The following is an 18,932-nucleotide window of genomic DNA, read 5'->3' on the forward strand; positions in this document are numbered from 1 at the left end:
AAAAGGCATTATATTGCTAACAGAACATGTTCAAGGTAGAAAACATAACCCAGGACCATCTCTTCTAGGACCAACATGAGATTTTGTTTATGTAAATCATCTGGAGAACTTGAATGGATGGGAGGTATACAAATACAAGAAACAGAGGGTGATATCTAGTTGTATCTGTCCACCAGCAGAATGGATTTCCACTTGCACAATGGGACATTCTCTTCTCCTCTTCTGCCGTTCCCCCTCCCACACCCCAAGAGTTCAAGAGAGTTGGTTGACCATCTGGGGCACATTTGGAGAGTGGCACAGGGGGCTGCAAGGAAAGAGGACAGAAAACTGAAGTCCTATTGTGTGAATGGAAGTCCACTCACACAATGTTGAATATCACCCAAAATAAATTAAAAAGCGCATTAAAATGGTTTGCGAAAATTCTCAACCAACTATTCTCCCATTCTCTTGCTTCCACATGAGATTCCTTTCTTCACAGTTAAAGTTTCCCAACCATCTAGCTCAGTGGTGACTGGTGCCCATTGGGACTAGTAGGGTGGAATGCAGGGAGCCCAAACAGTAGGTGGAGCCAGAGCCAATGACAGGCAAAGCCAACTAATTCTAGTTTTGTCCCCATCCTCCTCCTCCCAGCTGAGTTCTACAAGGGCAACACTGAGACTATAGAAGAGGAAGCTGACAGTCCAGAGCCACCTCTGGTCTGGTTGTAAGTAGGCAGGTAGGGACTAGTCTAGGGCAGACTGAGGATGGTGGGGCAGTGTCCCAGTAGCCCTTACAGACCAGCCTTCACTGACCTACCTCAGACTTCATCCCTCAGGGGAGACCATAGCCTTCCAATCCCTACAGTGCTAAAAAGCCCACCCCAGCCTCTTGAATCCTGACTGGTAAATGGGAGGAGGAGGAAATAGCCAGCTTCTCTACCCTTCCTGAAGCCTAACTAGCCTAAACATTAAAATTGGGTCTTGGTAGGCTCCCTGCTCTCTCCACAGGAGAAGAAAGATGCTATTTGCTTGATGAGCTTGCATAACGGAGACAATGCATGGGACTTCACCCAAGGAAGCCATTTTAGGTTTCCAACATTTTTGCAACTGTGAAACATTGAACAGAGATTCTCTGCATGAAATGTCTACCAGGAGAAGTCAAGCTACAAAGGCAGAACTTACAACTTGCAGAAGGGCCAGGTATCCTGCACCAACATTGTCAAAGTTAATCTTTACATTCTTCCACCGGATCTCTGTTTCATTGGGATTCATAAGTCTCTCGCAGTCTGTCTTGTTGTTGACTTCTTCTATCTCAAATCGATATTCAGACGTCTCATTAAAGCAGTAATGATACTTCCCAGCAAAAAGATTAACCCCCATTATGCTGAAAATCAGCCAGAAGATAAGGCAGACCAACAACACATTCATAATGGATGGTATAGCGCCCACCAAGGCATTCACAACCACCTGCATTGGAAGGGGGAGGAAGGAGGAGACAGTTTCAGTACCGAAGAGAGGATGACATAGAAGCAAAAATATAGATGTGCCTAGTTTTAATGGGGGGAATCAAAAGCAAGGCTAGTTGCGATCCAAAAAGATATCCTCTGTCCATCTCCTGTTATTTTCAAAAATCCTTTATATATTGAGAGAAATTTTGGCAACTCATTTTTAATTTTGCCATTCAGTAAATTATGTGATGGAGGAAGAATTTAGGCCAGAGTGAAGGCTTCTGTCTTGACAACAACAGGACCTCTGGCAGACTCCAACAACTAAATCAGAGAATAGCTAACTGTGGAATCAGATATGCTTATAAAGAATTTCCACCAGCAAATATTCCCCACTTTAAAACCAGGCTTATGGAATTTATGGGCACAGTTTATCCTACTCCCATGAAAATAAATGAGGGATTTTGAGTCATTTCTTTCAAATGGGAGTAGGAATGGGTACCATAGTTGTTCTCCTAAGACTTAGCAGTGGCTTAGTGTAAAAACAATCAAGACTATACTGTTTGATAAGCAAGGCCAACCATGTCTGAAGAGCTGAGCATGCATGTTTGCAAGCTCAAAAATAAAAGCCATATTCCCTCTCTTGAACCACAGCAAATGAAACAGATACTGTTTTAACAGGGTTTCCCGCCTTTTCTTTTCTCTCTCCTCACCACTACAGGAGGTATTTTCACAAAGTCTATGAAGAAAAGGTAAACCATCTTTAACAGAGCCAGGTTAGTTGTCATTTAAATTTTTATCAGGATTACCTATATTGGAAAGTTTTAGAGAGCAATCCTATATGCAGTTATTTGGGAGTAAGTCTCATTGGACTCAATGCACCTATTTCTGAGTAGACATGCACAGGATTGCAATCTTAAACACTTAGAAAGCTGCCTTATACCATGGTCCATCTGGTTCAGAACTATCTATGCTGATTGGCTGATTGACTCTTCTAGGTTTCAGACAGGAGGCTTTCCCTTCTCTGCATGGTTTTGCCAGGGATTGAACCTAGAACCTATTGCATATGAAGTGTATGCTTTACCATTACTTCCTCCCTTCCTATTTATTTTTAAAATGGAGATTATTTTGGTCTTTTCTGGGTACTTTGAACTCAGGTTCTTGTCTTTTAATGAAGACATATTCTGCCCTGTCACTGTCTTACATTTTTAGACGGTGGTGGTGGTGAGAGGAATTTCTATTTCACAATGTTTGACTTAGGACTTACAAAGTAGTATTTGTCATGTATTTGTCACACAGGTTCTGAAAGTGTAAGTTCATGTTGCCATTCTGAATCTATAATCCCACAGGACAGAAAGTGATTAATGTTGATTTGTCCATCTTTGTCACTAGAGGCCCAGGTGACCTCAGTGGTTAGGAGTGTCTTTTACCAGCGTTGGCTGGAAAGACAGTTGCAGCCATTTCTGGACTGGGACAGCCTGACCACTGTTGTTCATGCACTGGTAACGTCCAGGTTGGATTACTGTAACACTCCCTATATGGGGCTGCCCTTCAGGTTGGTCCAGAAGCTACAGCTGATGCAAAATGTGGCAGTACGACTGCTCACTGGGACAGGGTATCACCAACATGTCACCCCATTGCTGAAAGAATTGCACTGGTTGCCCATTTGCTACCGGGCTAAGTTCAAGGTTCTGGTTTTGGTGTACAAAGCCCTATATAGCTTGGGACCAGGATACCTGAAAGATTATCTTACCCCTTATATACCCAGTTGATCACTATGCTCTGCAGGGGAGGGCCTCCTGCAGATACCATCTTATCAGGAGGTCCATTCCGCACAACATAGGAAGTGGACCTTTAGTGTAGTGGCACCAACCCTGTGGAATTCTCTCCCCTTAAATATTAGACAGATGCCATTTCTGTTATCTTTTTGGTGCCTACTGAAGACCTTCCTCTTTCAACAAGCCTTTTAAACAGAGGCCTTATCCCAGGCTGCATCTGTGTTGGAATTGCTTTTTAAGATGTTTTTAAAACTTTTTTTTAAAAAAGATGTTTTTAAACATGTTTTGTTTTAATATATTTTAATTTCTGTTTTTATGATGTTTTATAGTGGTTTTAATGTTTGTCTTTGCTGCCCTGGGCTCCTACTGGGAGGAAGGGCGGGATACAAATTAATTATAATCTATAAGTGCATCACTGTCTGCAGAAAAATATGCAATGTGTGTGGCAAAATACGTCAAAAATCATTGCAATCAATCATCAACTGATTTCTCTGTATGTGCTTGCCAAAGAATTATACAAACCCTTAAGTTTAGAACTTTCAGTCTAAATCTCAGATCCTGATATGAGCCTTAGAATCTGTCTCTTCTATGTCCACAATTCATCTGAAGCAGGTCAACTAGAGAATATGTAAACCAATGCAATTATTGGCCAGGTATTGTGATGTTAAACTACACTGGCATTTGGGGTTGCTCTGTCTTAATAATAAAAAAGGACTAAAGTTTTCCTGCTCTTTGATTCATTCATTTAAATGAATGTAACCAGCATACATTTTATCTAAACAAATTGTAAAAAGCATCACCAAGTATTATGAGAGAGGGAACATGGCTTTTTGTGTAATTGTGTATTAGATATCGTCAAGAAGTGCATGCATGTTTCACAGCATTATTATCAACCTCCCCTCTGAGCCCCAAAATATAGCTGAGTACATTCTTTAAAGTGTAAGTTATTAGAGCATAGAGGAAAGCAAAGAACTACATTTAGTACTTCTAAGCAAAATCAATTCAGTTCTTCTTTCATTTTGGCTTGGGTAGATTTTTATTGTTGTGGGATGTAAGTTTAAATCAGGGCTAACAACAGGGAAGGGAAAATGTTGCAAAATAGCCTAGTAAGTGAAATCCTTTTCAAGTTCTGATTTGGTGAAAAACTGCTACACACCTTTCCAAATCTATATGGATTATTGCGTCTTCAAAATATCAAGCAGAAAACTGAAAACTATACTTTATCAGATCTGTGATCCATCTAGTTTATTATTCTCTCTCTCTAGAAATGTCAAAGATCTAGCAGTTGAAAGACATCAAGAAACAGAAGGGGTTTCAGGCTACCTGAAATTTCTGTTTTAAGTCCATTCATATGGACTACATCAGCTCAAACGGTGAATTTTCCACTATAAATATCTGGCCCCTCCTTGAAACAAGTTTGCCTTCATCCAGCAAGGGAGATTTGTGGATGGATGCTGAGTTTTGCAATGTGATCTCTTGCTGGCTAAGAAACCTTTTGTGTGGATCAGAATAGATACAAATCCACATCCACATCTAAAGTAAGTTCCATTAATGGATCTTAGGCTACAAACACACTAGTTGCCAGAACAATGCGTTTCCATTAGCCACACCTGGAGGGGAAATGGGTTGATCTGCCGATCAGTTGCAAAATCTCTTTCAATCTGACTTTTTTTGGTTAAAAAATGCACTCAAACAGCTCCCACCAGGTTTTACAGTAAAAAGGGGTAGGGTTTGACTAGAATGTGGGGCCCCATTTTCAGAAGAGAGAGGTAGAGATGCAATGGAACCAGTAGAACAATTAGTGGGATTCTACCCTTACTTCTTAGTAAATGTAATTTCAGTCCTAAGTGTACTTACTGGGGAGTAAGCCCCATTCAAAACAGTGGGATTTACTGAGTAAACATGCATAGTCCAACTTCATGTCTAGAGAAGCAAGGGGACTCAAAGCCTATTGGTTATAATCTTGAAGCAGCATTAAATCTCATTGCAATTAATGGTATTTATGAAACCACAACTTTCTTAGGATTGCCCACAATTCAGTGCATAGTAATATGCACAAACCTCATTGAAATCAAGGGGGCTGAGGCATGATTAAATCTGTGCTGAATTATGCAGAAGAAAGAACAATTTACACAAGCAAATAAATCTTGTGTGTGTGTGTGATGCATATTTGTATGTATAAAAAAACACTCCCTGCTTTTCTCCTCAACCATGGGGAGAAAATTAAGCTTGGTTTCCACAGACAGAAAGGTTCTGATGTGAGGAGTGATTCAAACATGCAACCCCCCCAAAAAACCTGAAATTGTGCAGTCTTAGCAGCTGTGTACCATGTGCTATATCTTGATGTGTATTGTCCATTAGTCCTATCTACTGATTTCTGGAGGGGCTAGCTTCCATCCAGGAGATGTGTTTAGGGGTAGGGTGTAACACATAATTTTAGGATGACATCTTAGTGAGTCAAAAAATTCAAATGAAAGAGAGGATCTGTGCTTTCCCTGTATGGCCTGAGCTTACAGTTAAAACTCTGTACTGTTATTTTTTTCTTACCTATACACTCTGAGGTTGCAGTCCTATAAACACTTATTTCTGAGTAACTCTGACTGAAATCAACAGGACTTAAGTTGCAACCCTAACCCCACTTATCTGGGAGTAAATCCCATTGAATTCAATTGTACTTAATTCTGAGTTGATGTGTTTAGGATGGCAGTCTTACTTCTTACTTAGAATCATGCTGTACATTGCACCTTTCTAACCCCATTTTGGGATGTTTGAATAGTTCAGATCTCAAACTCTGAAATCAGGAATGTTCTCAGATCTCTGAATGGTAGTTGTAGCTCTTCCCTGCATACTCTCCCAATCTCCCCTTTATCCTAGTGTTACTTATAATAGTATTTTTGCTTGATGTATAGTACACCACACATGCATGATTCAATGCATGTTTACTCAGAAGAAAGTCTCACTGTGTTCAGCAGAGCCTATTCCTTAATAAATATGTTTAGGATCGCAACCGTAAAATGGTTGCATTATTTCCTTTACATACAGACCCAGATGGGTTTCCCTTGGGGTCATTTAGCATCAGGTTATTTCACACAGAAACAGTTTTTAAAAGAAAAAGCAACATTAAACTGGCATTGTTAATTAAAACCTGGAAATTACAAAAGCTACCTGACAGCGTCTAACAATTCCAGGAAAGTTCAGGTTCTGTGCTTTGCTTGGGATTTGTTGCTAACATCACAGTGACAGGACAAGGGGACCATAAAGCATGGTAAAAAGGGAATGGGAGAATAGGGAGGAAAGCTGAACTATCAGTCAAGGCTGCCAGTCTCTACTGGACTGGACTGAGAACAACGAGGTGCAAACGAGAGGAATTAAACCAGAACTCTTTTCTTTTTTGATGGCTAAGTTCCTCCCAGCCCTTTCCTACCCTCCTGAATAACCCCACATAAGAGATGGAAGCAACATGGTTTTCAACCTCTTTTGATTTATCTTTAGTCATAACCTTTGGGGAGGGGAAAGAAAAACACAAGATGGTTCAAATTCTGCTTCTTTGCACCTGGTGATTCTCCCTATTCAAAACTTACAGCCAGAAATGCCCCCTCAGATGCTCGAGGTATTAGAAGCCAGGCTAAATAAGAACAGCCAAGTGCCAACAGAGAATCTACACATGACATGTGGTTTGGGCCAATAATGAGGCAGCTCAATATATCTCCCTTTTTTTTTAACAATTAAAAAAAAGGGAGAACTGTGCAGCAGGGTGAAGGTGAATCATAAACAGAGGGAGGTGATCAAGTCAGCAGCTGCATCATGACTCTGTTTGCTTGTTATGTCTTTCTACCAGTTTGATCGGTTCTAGCATGCTTTTAAAAAAAAACCCCCGTAATCCACAGGCATGCAGAAGGATCAGCTCGCTAATGGCATCTTACCCTCATCCCCTCAAATCGGGATAACGCTCTTAAAGGCCTCAAGGCTCTGAGTGTCCTAAGGGATTTAATGGCACCTAGTTCCGAGTAGCCCAGGGCATTAGCTACAAGGCTGACTAAAGAGACCTACACAGAAAACAGAAAAAAGAAAGGGGAAAAAAAGGAAAAAAAAAAGAGGTTCCAGACTGTTAGAATAAATCCCCTAGCACTGACGGTTTGTCCATCCCCCAAACTGGACTGCAGGCAGGCCCCAGTCCACCCCCATTTAGAGTGAAAGCGAAGACATGACCACACCAGCTGCCTACTTCACTTCACTGAAACGACCTGGAAGGAAATAATGCAGTTGAGAGAGGCATAAGAATAAAACAAAAGGGGGAAAATGTGTGTGAGAGAGAAAGAGGCAGAGACACACAGACGGAAACAGGGTCTGTTGGAAGATTAGGAGCCCAAACGGATGACAAGAACCTTACCCTCGCCCTCTTAACAGTCTGCAGGATCCCAGCAGCTCCCATTAAATTAAGCCAGACAAATTTTTAAAGGTACCTATGAGAAAGAATACAGATAAATACACACACTGCACAAACCACCTCAGTTCTCTCATTTAGGGTGGAAGGGACTGCCTTGCTCATTTCCACTGGTGACATCCCAGAAATTTGACGGAGAAAGGTAAATGCCTAGGTTCTCTTCTCCTCCGTATAGTCAACAGTATAGCACACTGAAGAACGTGCAGCATTAATGTAGGCTTCGGGGTAAATCATTAACCTCTTTATTGAGATGCTGGACTGGACTGCAATTCAACTAGGTGGACCATTCCCTCCGGTGGGATGCTTTATATTACTGTGAATAGTGGTGATGTACAGTAAGAGACACATGTTGCCTTGTGCCCAAAGCCCAACTGCTGAAATGGTTGGGACTGAGTGCTGCTTCGTATGAAATCAGTAGGCACACCGCATGCATCCCTGCTACACCCTCTACCGCATCACAAGAACACATCATACTTTTCGACTGCATGCACACTGTCACTGGTTCATACATTGCCATTTGCAGTGTGGTTGTCACTTCCATGTGTCTGGCTCCCACACTGCACTAATACTGTCTGAATGTAGGAGCCATGTAGGATGTATGTATGATGTGGCTACTTCCCTTCTTAGCACTGTCAGAATTCAGCGGCTGTGAATGTAAACAGGTCATCTACCTCTCCTATTATGAGGTTCCTGCATATAGATATTAACTAGTATGGGACTCAGTCATGCACATGTAGTGACTATGCCTATATTATGCCCCTCTGCAATTGGAGTGATTGAGTCTGTTATATTTATTTATTGGATTTCTTAGTTGCCCATCTGGCTGGCTAACCAGTCACTCTGGGCAATGTACAAAATAAGCAAAATAGCACAAAATGACACATCAACACAATAACATTAAAATCTAAACGCAATGATGTTAGAATCTAGCCCACCCCAAAGGCCTGCCTTACTATGAGTTAACTGGATATTTTATTTCTGTAAATAACAGATATAAGTGGTTTTTTTTAAGTGTAAATGCAATGGATTTGGAGAAATGCTGCCCTGGGCTCCTACTGGGAGGAAGGGCACAATATAAATCTAATAATAAAATAAATAAAAGTTAATAAATGCTGGAGATAGTTGTATTTATGCTGGTCTATGCCAGTAATAAATCTTTGCTTTTTTAAAGGTAACATAACATGGCATTGTGCATGAATTGTGACCAATCTTGTTTTCTCTGTCAGATGTTATAGTGATGCTGTAAGGTACGAGTGGTGTACACACTAATTTTATCTGAAACATCCCCAAGGAGAATATTATTTTTGCTTACCTTCCAAACCCCTTTTCTCCTAGTATTTGAATTGAAAATTCAATAGGCAAGGTATGCTTTATTAAGGAGGTTTTTAAAAAAACACTAACAATTAATTAGTATTTAATTTACATTTACAAGTGGAAGACAGAAGCGTTTGGCTTCTTCCCTGCTTTGTCTCCTGGAGTATTAAAATAGATCTGTGGCTTTGGGAGACAACAGCCTTCAGACAGCTGCCAAAGGGTCATGCCTAAAGGCACCAATTATTTGAGGACATGCAACTATATCTGGGAATAGGGCTTTGGAGCTGAAATGATAATAATATAGGTTTTCTTTAGTCATTTATGGAAAAGATGAATGGACTATAAGGTGTTGAGGGGGGATGGGTTTCAGCAGAACTATACCCCAAAGTGAAGGCTAAATAAAGGAAGAGGGAAGAAGTCAAAGCTGCTTTGAGAGCCTAATGGCTGAACAGTGCCTTTCCTACCTAAATAAATAACTAGAAGCCAGTGGGTCTTAAACTTGCATAAACGTTAGGGCAAATTAAATTAGGAGCAGATGGGTCAAAATGTATCAATGATGCAGACAAACCTAGTCTGTAAGTCAGGGGTTGGCTCTCCTGTGTCCCTTCAGATGTTATTGGACTCTATCTCCCATCAGCCCTAGCGAGGATGGGCAAAGGTCAGGGATGATGGAAGCTGGAATCTAGTAATATCTAGAGGGCCATGGGTTAGCCATCCCTACTTTAAACATTTCCCACAAAATAATTTAAAAACCTCTATTGTTAAAACAGTAGGCCTTTCATAATTATATTTATATATAATAACATAATTTTATTTCAGCAATGTTTATGCAGTATCAGTGCAAAAACATTGAAAGGGCAATATATTAATAGTATGCCACATTTAAAATCCTCCTTAAAAAATAAGGGTGTGTTTACATATGGCATAATCCAGCCAAAATTAAGCTATTTTAAACCCCATTGATTTCAGTGACTGAGTAAAGCATACATTTAAATCTCTCCCAATGAAACAAAGGAGATGTAAAGGTACTTAACTTTGGTTGGATCATATCCAAAATGATTCATGAAAAATTGCCTTTTAGCTAGTGCCGAATGTATGGATACTGGTAGAAGACCAGGACTATGATTATTAAGTTAGTTAATCAGACTTCCTATGAGGCAAGCAATTTACAATAATTGTCCCTACCTACTTGACACATGCTCTCTTGAACAATGAGAAGTTAGTTAAAAGGAAAAGAATCTCTCTTTGTCTTTTTATGGGAACTTTGTTTTTTCCTAACTTGGATCCTCCTCTGTGCAGTCCCATATATGAAGAGCCCTCCCACTTACACAGCTTGGAGCTTTGCAATAACTGAACAAGAGGCAGCTTCCCCTTTCTCTTGTCAGAGCATAAAGGTGCCTTATCTATTTATGGGAGGTGAGGGGAAAAATACCTGGTGTTCCTCGGACCTCTACAACTTTGGACTGTGCATATGCAGTCCCATATATGCCACTGTACAGAGGACCACTTGAAGAACAGCGATAATGGTGTAAATGCAACTATGGTTTATAAAACAACAGACATGAGAGATGGGAAAACAAATTCTGTTTTGAAAAATCCCTCTTCATTCAAAATCACTTCTGGACAGGATGTCAAGGCAACTTTGCAATCCTATGCGTGCTTACTCAGTTGTAAGACCTATTGTGTTGAATGGGCTTACTCCCTAGTAAGTGTGTTTAGGATTGCAGCCTTCAGAGAAGTGTCCTCAAATAATGCCATGTAGCACAAATAATGCCATGTAGCACTGGTGGAAATTGGTTTTGTACCACCAAGAGGGCTGGAATTAGCATGGCTTTGCATTGTAATTATGGCTTGCATTTATGAGTAACAAAAACCATATAGGATTAAAAAAGGAACTTTTAAACATTTGTACAGTAGGGCCCCGCATTACGGCGTTCCACTTTAAGGCATTCCGCTGATGCGGCGCCTTTCATTTTCAATTTTAAAGGGTTTTCCCCCCCTTTTGTGCCGTTTTCGTGTCATTTTCACGCGACGCGGCCCATTAAAGTCAATGGGGTTCCGCTTTACAGCATTTTCTGCTTTACGGCGGGGGTCCAGAACAGAACCTGCAGTATAAGCGGGGCCCTACTGTACTTGGAGGGGTCAAGTGTGCTTTTTACATACAAAAAGTGTCAGGGGAAGAGCAAGTTTACACAAAACAGACATTCAACATTTATTTAAAAAACACTTGTGGGGGAGGAAACACAAATACCACTAAATATATATACTCAAGAAAGTACCCTCTAAAACTTTGAGCCCTAGCAGTAAACTAACAAGAAACAAATACATCATTTACACTGGGCTATAATGTTCATTTTCAGAATAGCAATTTCAGGAAAAATGCATAATGGTTAGGTTTCTGATACTGAGAGCCAGTGTGGTGTAGTGGTTAAGGCAGCCTTTCCCAACCAGTGTGCCTCCAGATGTTGTTGGACCACAATTCCCATCTTTCCTGACCATTGGCAATGCTGGCTGAGGCTGATGGGAGTTGTAGTCCAACAACATCTGGAGGCACACTGGTTGGGAAAGGCTGGGTTAAGGTGTTAGACTACAACCTGGGAGACCAGGGTTCGAATCCCCACATTGCCATGAAGCTCACTGAGTGACCATGGGCCAGTCACTGCCTCTCAGCCTCATGAAAACCCTATTAATAGTCGCCATAAGTCGGAATTGACTTGAAGGCAGTACATTTACATTTTCTGATACTGAACGGAATGTAATCACATTTTTCTAAACAAAAACAAACCCCCCAAACAGAACAGTAGTAACAGAACACATCATTGTTCAGAAAAAAAGACACCAATATATTTGACAACTCTAGGAATCATAAAATAACTACATAGCAAAACTGTCCCCAAACCTCAGAAATTCCATTTACATATTATTTCAAATAATGCAGCCATTTTATAGATTTTAAAAATATCTAATGCTGTTAGCTGGTGCGGGCCTTCCAGTCATTGCTGAACTACAACTCCCATCAGCCCCAACAAGAATGGCCAATGCCCGAGGATATTGAGATTTGTAGTTCAGCAACATTTAGAAGGCCTAATAGCACACCTGCTGTTAGGACAGGACCCTCAATGTAGATTTTTGTTCTATAAGGCCCAGTTTTACTTCATTTCATTTAAAAAAAATATTTAGCCAAATATTTTCACAGTGTTTCAGTAGCTATATCTGCAAGTGTCATCTCATTTCTTTCTATCACATACCTGTAACATCCACCAAAGTGGTATATGGTGTTTTAAAAAATCACCTCTTTCAGGCCTTCTCTTTCACAAACAGAAAGAATGATTTCATAAGAACTTTTGGTAATCCTGGCTGGTGGAGGTTCTTGTGTTGACATTCATTGCAAGCAACAAGCAGTCTGACAGCCAAACTATGTGTTACATTAAATACACATTAGCATTGTTTGTGTGTATCTGTTGCTGAATGGTGGTGCATCTGTGGGTTAACTCTTTCCCTGAAATTGCAACCCTGAGGGGAAAACTGCTCCCTATAGTTATTATTTGCTCTAGAAGGGAAGCCATAATTGGCGCCAATCAGAGTTTCTCTCCTGAGGAAATAGCAGCATCAAAGAGGAGGAGAATTATGGCAAAGGGGGAAGGGATTTACCCCCAATTCACACAGAGGTTGAAATCTGGATCTACCCTGCTCTCATAGCTGCTACTCAAAACAGGCATTGTGATGTGAGACACACACCTTAATGCAAATACACATTTACTTTGAACTTTTCCCCAGAGCATAAGTTGTGACAAAGGAAAGGCAACAAGGACACAGTCCATTGGACTGAAAACTGGTGCAAACATGATGGCTGTCATGATAATGCTCCCCCACCCAAGCTTTCTTCCACTGTGAGGTTCCTCTATCTGTAATCTGTGCAAGTATTCAGATTGGACTCATTACACAGGGAGTACTTACAAACATTATGGGCTACTTTGAAATTATCCGGGAAGGATATTTTCAATGTGGTCCTCCAAGCAAACCTAGTGAATGCTCCATCCTTCAGTCTCATTCTAAGCAAGCTGGGCAAGTCAAGGGAATCTAGCTTTCATTACTCTTCTTAAAGGAGGGAGCAAAAGATAAGAAATATTCCCTGCAAAAAGTATGGCGTTCCTCTACTCATTTAAAATGCAGGCTTCTTTCTCAGGTTTCCCTCAGTGGCAGCGGGCACTTGGAAACACCACAAAGGATATTGGCAGGTGGGTGGGTCATCCCATTTGTCAATCACATGGCAACATACTGATGTTGTGTGATTGACAGGTGGATGACCCCACGCACCTATCAAATTTGGCCCACAAGACTGATCCTGAGAAGCATTTGGCCCATGGAGCCAAAAAGCAGAGCTTGGAAAAGTTACTTTTTTGAACTACAGCTCCCATCAGCCTAATCCAGTGGCCATGTTGCCTAGGGCTGATGGGAGTTGTAGTTCAAAAAAGTAACTTTTCCAAGCTCTGCCAAAAAGGTTTCCCACCCCTGCTCTACTGCTTCCCTCTTCCCCCAGCACAATTAAAAAATGGGTGGAGGCACATAGTTGAGCATCTTATAATACATGAGGGTGGGTGGAGAGATGGAAAAAAGAACTGTGCTGTTCAAGACATAGTAAAACTCAGCTTCTGGAGTGGGGTGTATCTAGCACATATACTACCTCTAACAACACTGAAGGAGGCTGCTGCACTTTTTGAGAACCTCACCTTAGAGCAGCCTTTCCCAACCTTTGGGTCCCCAGACGTTGCTGCACTACAACTCTCATCAGCCCCAACCAGCATGGCCAATGATCAGGAATCATGGGAACTGTACAGCAAAGGTTGGGAAAGGCTGCCTTAGAGGAAGGTGAAGTATCATGCACTGTTCAACTGTGCAATCATGTGGTTCATTCTTGATCAATACTGGACTTCCGAGCTTGGACACTGTGATGTGAAACACAACAATATCCCCTCTTTTGGGTCTCCAGATTTATTGGATTATGTCTTCTACATTTAATTTTCTCTTTTTTCCTGAATAATGCAGCTTTATTGGATACTGATGATTCTGAAAGATTCTGTCAACTGCACCATTCATCAACACTTCTATTATTTGAAACCTCTATCAGATTATACAATTAAGGTTATCTCTTGGGGCATTAGTGGGAGTCAGATTTGCTTGCAACACTCTTTTTGTTTGTTTGCCCTTTCTGTGCCCTTTTCTCAATTTCAGTCAATATTCAGCTTCCAATGAAAAAGTAGGCCTGAAAGTGAAAGTATGGAACCACTACAACCTAACTTTGTGCAGAATAAATTGTTGGAGCATAGAGCATAGAATATTTCAGTAATTCCATTTGGATGGATTGGTTCTCTTTATACATGTATAAACATTATCAGAAATCTCGCAACATTAGGTTTAGGAGTGGCAAACCTGTTGCCCTTGAGATTTTGTTGGACTACAGTTCCCATCATCCCTGCCCATTGGACATACTGGCTGGGGCTGATGGAAGCTGGAGTCCAACAACAACTGGGAGAGGCTTTAAGTTCCCCACGCCTGTATTAACTGGAACCCAGATTTAGAGAGCTACAGGAGAAATATTGCTGGGCCTCATTTATCTAGGCAAAGGAATGCTTTCCTCCTCCTCCTATTATTCTTAATATGATGATGATGATGATGATGAACCTCCCCTTTCACCTTAAGGTCGCAGGGCAGGTCACAACAATTTAAAATATAATATTTAAAACCATTTAAAACCAATCCTAGAAAGCAATACGCTGTTTGGAAGAAGGAAAAAGATACCTACTGCTACAATGAGGAAATCCAGCCAGCACCAGGCGTTAGTGAAGAACTTCACAAAACCATAGGCACACCACTTCAACAACATTTCAAGGATAAAGATGTAGGTGAAGACTTTGTCGGCATACTCCAAGACAGTCCGTATAGTCTTTCTTTGTTCTATGTAAATATCCTCAAAGGCCTAAGAAGTAAAAGGGCAACAATAATAGAATCATAGAATAGTAGAGTTGGAAGGGGCCTGTAAGGCCATAGAGTCCAACCCCCTGCCCAGTGCAGAAATCCAAGTTAAAGTATACCCGACAGGCGGCTGCCTCCTGAGTTCCTCCAGTGCTGGAGAGCCCACCACCTCCCTAGGTAATTGATGATTATTACACTCTTGTCTTGGCAGCAGAGTGAGCTAGAAATAAAAATCAGGTCCAAATACATGTGGAAGACATTCTCTCATGGAATGGTTAGTTCACACATGTCTACACATATCAGTGACCTATCAATGCTTGGTTAGTCATTTAAAGCATTACTGGAGAGGCATAGGAGCTGCTTCTATGTGGGTGGATCCCCATGCCATTCCCCTAATATCTGTATGTAGGAAGGACGCCTGTTGAATTATATGCTTTTTCTTCTCATGCCACTGTTGACCAATTCTTAGGAAGGATCAGTGATTGGGATGGGAAGGATGTAGGTCATTTCCCTGGGCCTCATGGGTCCTTCAAATAGACATTACTGTGTATGATCCAGCTATGCAGAAGTGATTCCCTCGTAAAACTGGCCATTAATAGTATTTATTGTATTTACATGTTGCATCAAAAGCAATGCCAAATATGTGAAAGGTCTGATTGTGGCATTTGAGCTATGATACAAGTAACCACTTGACACTGCAGTCAGATCTAATAATGAGCATGCTTGTGTGAACACAGCAGATGACAGGAGGTTGTTCTTATGAAGGATTCTGTACTGTTATTGACAAGATCAGAAGAAAACACTGAGATCATCCTAGTTCTGGCCTCTTTTCTTTGCACAAGTCATTATTCTAGCCCCAATTGTTTCAGGAAAGAAAAAACTTCCCCCCCCCTGCGGAAAAGCCTGAAAGTACCATAAAATAAAATCATGTTTAAAACAGACCTACTCATTGTCCTTGTAAATGTTGTAAAAGACACTAAGGGTATTTTCATGAGTAATATGGCAAGTGACTCCAGAGCCAGTGTTAGCACAAAGCATTCTCAGGCAGGTTTGAGGGGACCCAACCCCCAATACACTTGCTTTTCACTCTCTGAAAAACACCATCTTCACGTGGTCACTATCGTAGTTTTCAACAATGTTCCGTTAGTTGACTTCCAGGATATTGTAGTGAAAAAACCATGGCTGCTACAAAAACATGATTGCCAGTGGCACCACAAAGGCAAGCTCCACAGGCCCTTTCATGAACACTAGGGAGCGCTTCCATCCAAGGGAGGAGGGAGAGCACCAGACAGCATTTTCAGGAGGCCTATCAACCCTTGTGCTTCCCGAGCAACTCTAAGCAGTAACTGAGTAACCAGTAACTGGCTTTGTTAGTTGAGCAAATGCAACAACAGAAGCTTCCCTCCTTAGAGTGAGCAACTGCTTTGGGGAGGGGTGATTTTTCATTTGGGCCTGTAATATGAGAGCAAAGGAATAGCCTCCATGGTCCTGATCCCCATCTCCCCCAGCAGCTGTTATTTAACTTAAAAACCAACCAACCCCCGATACATGGATTGCAGTCACACATTTCATGTATTGTCTAATTTGGCCCAAGCAATGCTTAAAAGCAGTAAAATGTAACTCTGCTCACCAGGGCTCCACTGCTCATCAAGATCATGAAGATAATGAATGTCTCAAACCAGTTATGTTCCACAATAAGAAAGCATGTTTTCCGTAAGTTCCACCAAGATTTGCCCCTCCCTTCTTCAATGCTGACTTCGCAGCACTTGAACCGTTGCACACAGCCTGCAAAGGTAAAGTTGGCACAAATGTTCTGAGAACTGTAACACTTCCTGAAAAATATTATTTTAAATATTTGTTTTGCTTCATTACAAAAAAAAATGGTACAAAAGACCTAACACAATAATAAAGAACATTGCTCTACAAAATATTTTTCAATTGAGCAACTTTATGGAGCTGTGCATAATAACTATTTTCTTCATAGACAAGACCCAGATTCTGTAGAATCATTTTGCCAAGGGCAAAAATTTCATTCTCCAATAAAAGCTTGTAGTAAAATTTGCTGCACTCAGAATATGCATCACCAGCTCCATGTCAGTTGATTCAACAGTAGTACCCTTCAAATTTCTTAATAAGATGGTTAAGGGATTGGCTGGAAGTCTAATAACAGTTATTTCTGCTATGTTCCTTAAGACTAACTTCAAGATTTTTGTGTGTGAGTGAATGTAAAAAAGTGGAAGAAAAATAGCTCCACATAATCCATGGGAGCTTTTTAACTTGGCTAGATCTGCGAGTTGCCATTTACATTTCCCACAATGCCCCAGAGTGATGCTACACTGGAAGGCATTGTGGGAAATTTAAAATTGTAGCTCAGAGCTGCTGCCATCATAGGAGAGGACCTAGAGAGCACTTTGCTGAGGGCCTCCTCAAATCTGGGGCCAGCCCTACCACAGGAGCATGAGAATCTCCTGAGCAGACATGCCCTGAGGTAACATCCCTTGGGTGGACTCTATATTGTTAAAAGGTCCATTTTGCCCTAATGTATTCAAGATCACCTTCTGTGAAGCATGCATCAGGATCCAGATACTCTTCTGGGGCTTCCACAGGAACCTCTTCTGCCTCTGGCTTTATATCAATGGTACTGCCCTCTGATGAACTAGTGTCATCCAGTTTCTTGAATAAAAAGGAAAAAAATCCCCAAACAGTCACAAACACAGATATTATGGTCCAACTCCTCAATAATATTGGGTCATCTTAATAAGGTACACCCTCCAAGGTTTTTAAAACAAAAGTAAAGAAGGAAAAAAGGAAATGAGCCAATATCAGGAAGCTAGATTTCCCCCTTTTTAAATGTGGGGAAACATAGACTGCAGCATTGGGTCAAGCATACATCATTGAGCACTTAGCTCCATGTGATGTTAATGGAGTAATTCACAATCACACAATGTAGTGGGTTTAAAAAACTGAAACACTAAGTGTGTTGTGTGTGTATGATTGTCATGGGCACCAAGGTATGTGGGGAAGTGCAGTTCTCACAGACCACAGACCTGATCTCAGTGATCCTTCCCTGTCTTGCATTTCTCTTCCTTCTGTTCCTTGTTCATGTGGCCCTCTCCAAGCATATGAAGAGTGACAAGATGTTTTTGATATTTGCCATCCTGTGCTCCTTTGGAAGGAAGGGCGGGATACAACTTAAATAAATAAATAAATAGCAAGGAGAAAGAGCAGAAGCCTTTACTTGCCATGGTCCTCTCTTGGACAGTGGTGCAAATTGGGTCCAGAGGAAGAGGTCAAGTGATAGGCAGTGGTGACAGTGGCAAGGAAGGAGGTAGGCTCATTCAGGGAGTGGGGTCCACTGGTGGCATCTTGCCTAAGCCAATATCTGGCTTTGGATTAAATCAAGGGTGTAGAACCAACAGACCTGAGGGCCAAATGCAGCCCTCAAGGCCTCTCTGACAGCCTCTCTATCTGGCTCTCAGAACTTTCCCCAGGCCACACCCCCTCTCCCCTCACTGGCCCTGTTTTGTGCCCCAAATGGTTTTGTTTGGCTGAAATTTGATAATGCCCTTTGCTTGACAGAAGGAGGTGTGTGTGTGTAGAAACTAGGTTTCTGTACAAAGGTAAACATTTACATTTGTTGTTCCACCCATTTTTGCCTCAGGCCCTACTCACCCACTGGCCTGTGGCCCTTGGAAGGTTTCCCAGGAGGAATGTGCCCTCAGGCTGAAAAAGGTTCCCTATTCCTGGATTCAGAGCTTGGAAAAGTTACTTTTTTGAACTACAACTCCCATCAGCCCAATCCAATGGCCATGCTGGCTGGGGCTGATGGGAGTTGTAGTTCAAAAAAGTAACTTTTCCAAGCTCTGCCTGGATTAAACAAAGGGGAGGAGGGTAGGCTTATCAGTGGCAATTGGCCGGAAGCCTACACAGAACCCATATTGTTCAGAGGCAATATGGCACCGAATACCCCCTTCCTGGGGAGCAAGAAGAAGAGAAGACG

The 18,932-nt window shown here is 41.4% G+C and overlaps 1 protein-coding gene across 7 annotated transcripts in view; it reads right to left on the reverse strand.

Moving 5' to 3' along the window:
* The window catches only part of SCN8A (sodium voltage-gated channel alpha subunit 8), a 98,719-nt gene that overhangs the window by 12,375 nt on the left and 67,412 nt on the right, over window positions 1-18,932 (reverse strand). For 5 of the 7 annotated variants that reach the window (XM_061621753.1, XM_061621757.1, XM_061621756.1 and 2 more), the window contains exons 17-21: window positions 17,488-17,605; window positions 16,563-16,717; window positions 14,763-14,936; window positions 7,125-7,247; window positions 1,161-1,445 (exon numbers count right to left, since the gene is read on the reverse strand). In XM_061621753.1, the coding sequence (XP_061477737.1) occupies window positions 1,161-1,445; window positions 7,125-7,247; window positions 14,763-14,936; window positions 16,563-16,717; window positions 17,488-17,605 (855 nt within the window). The remainder of the gene's footprint in view (window positions 1-1,160; window positions 1,446-7,124; window positions 7,248-14,762; window positions 14,937-16,562; window positions 16,718-17,487; window positions 17,606-18,932) is intronic. The other 2 variants (XM_061621754.1, XM_061621755.1) reach the window with 1 other exon arrangement.

This window comes from Rhineura floridana, chromosome 3, assembly GCF_030035675.1.
Source record: "Rhineura floridana isolate rRhiFlo1 chromosome 3, rRhiFlo1.hap2, whole genome shotgun sequence".
Classification (NCBI taxonomy): domain Eukaryota; kingdom Metazoa; phylum Chordata; class Lepidosauria; order Squamata; family Rhineuridae; genus Rhineura; species Rhineura floridana.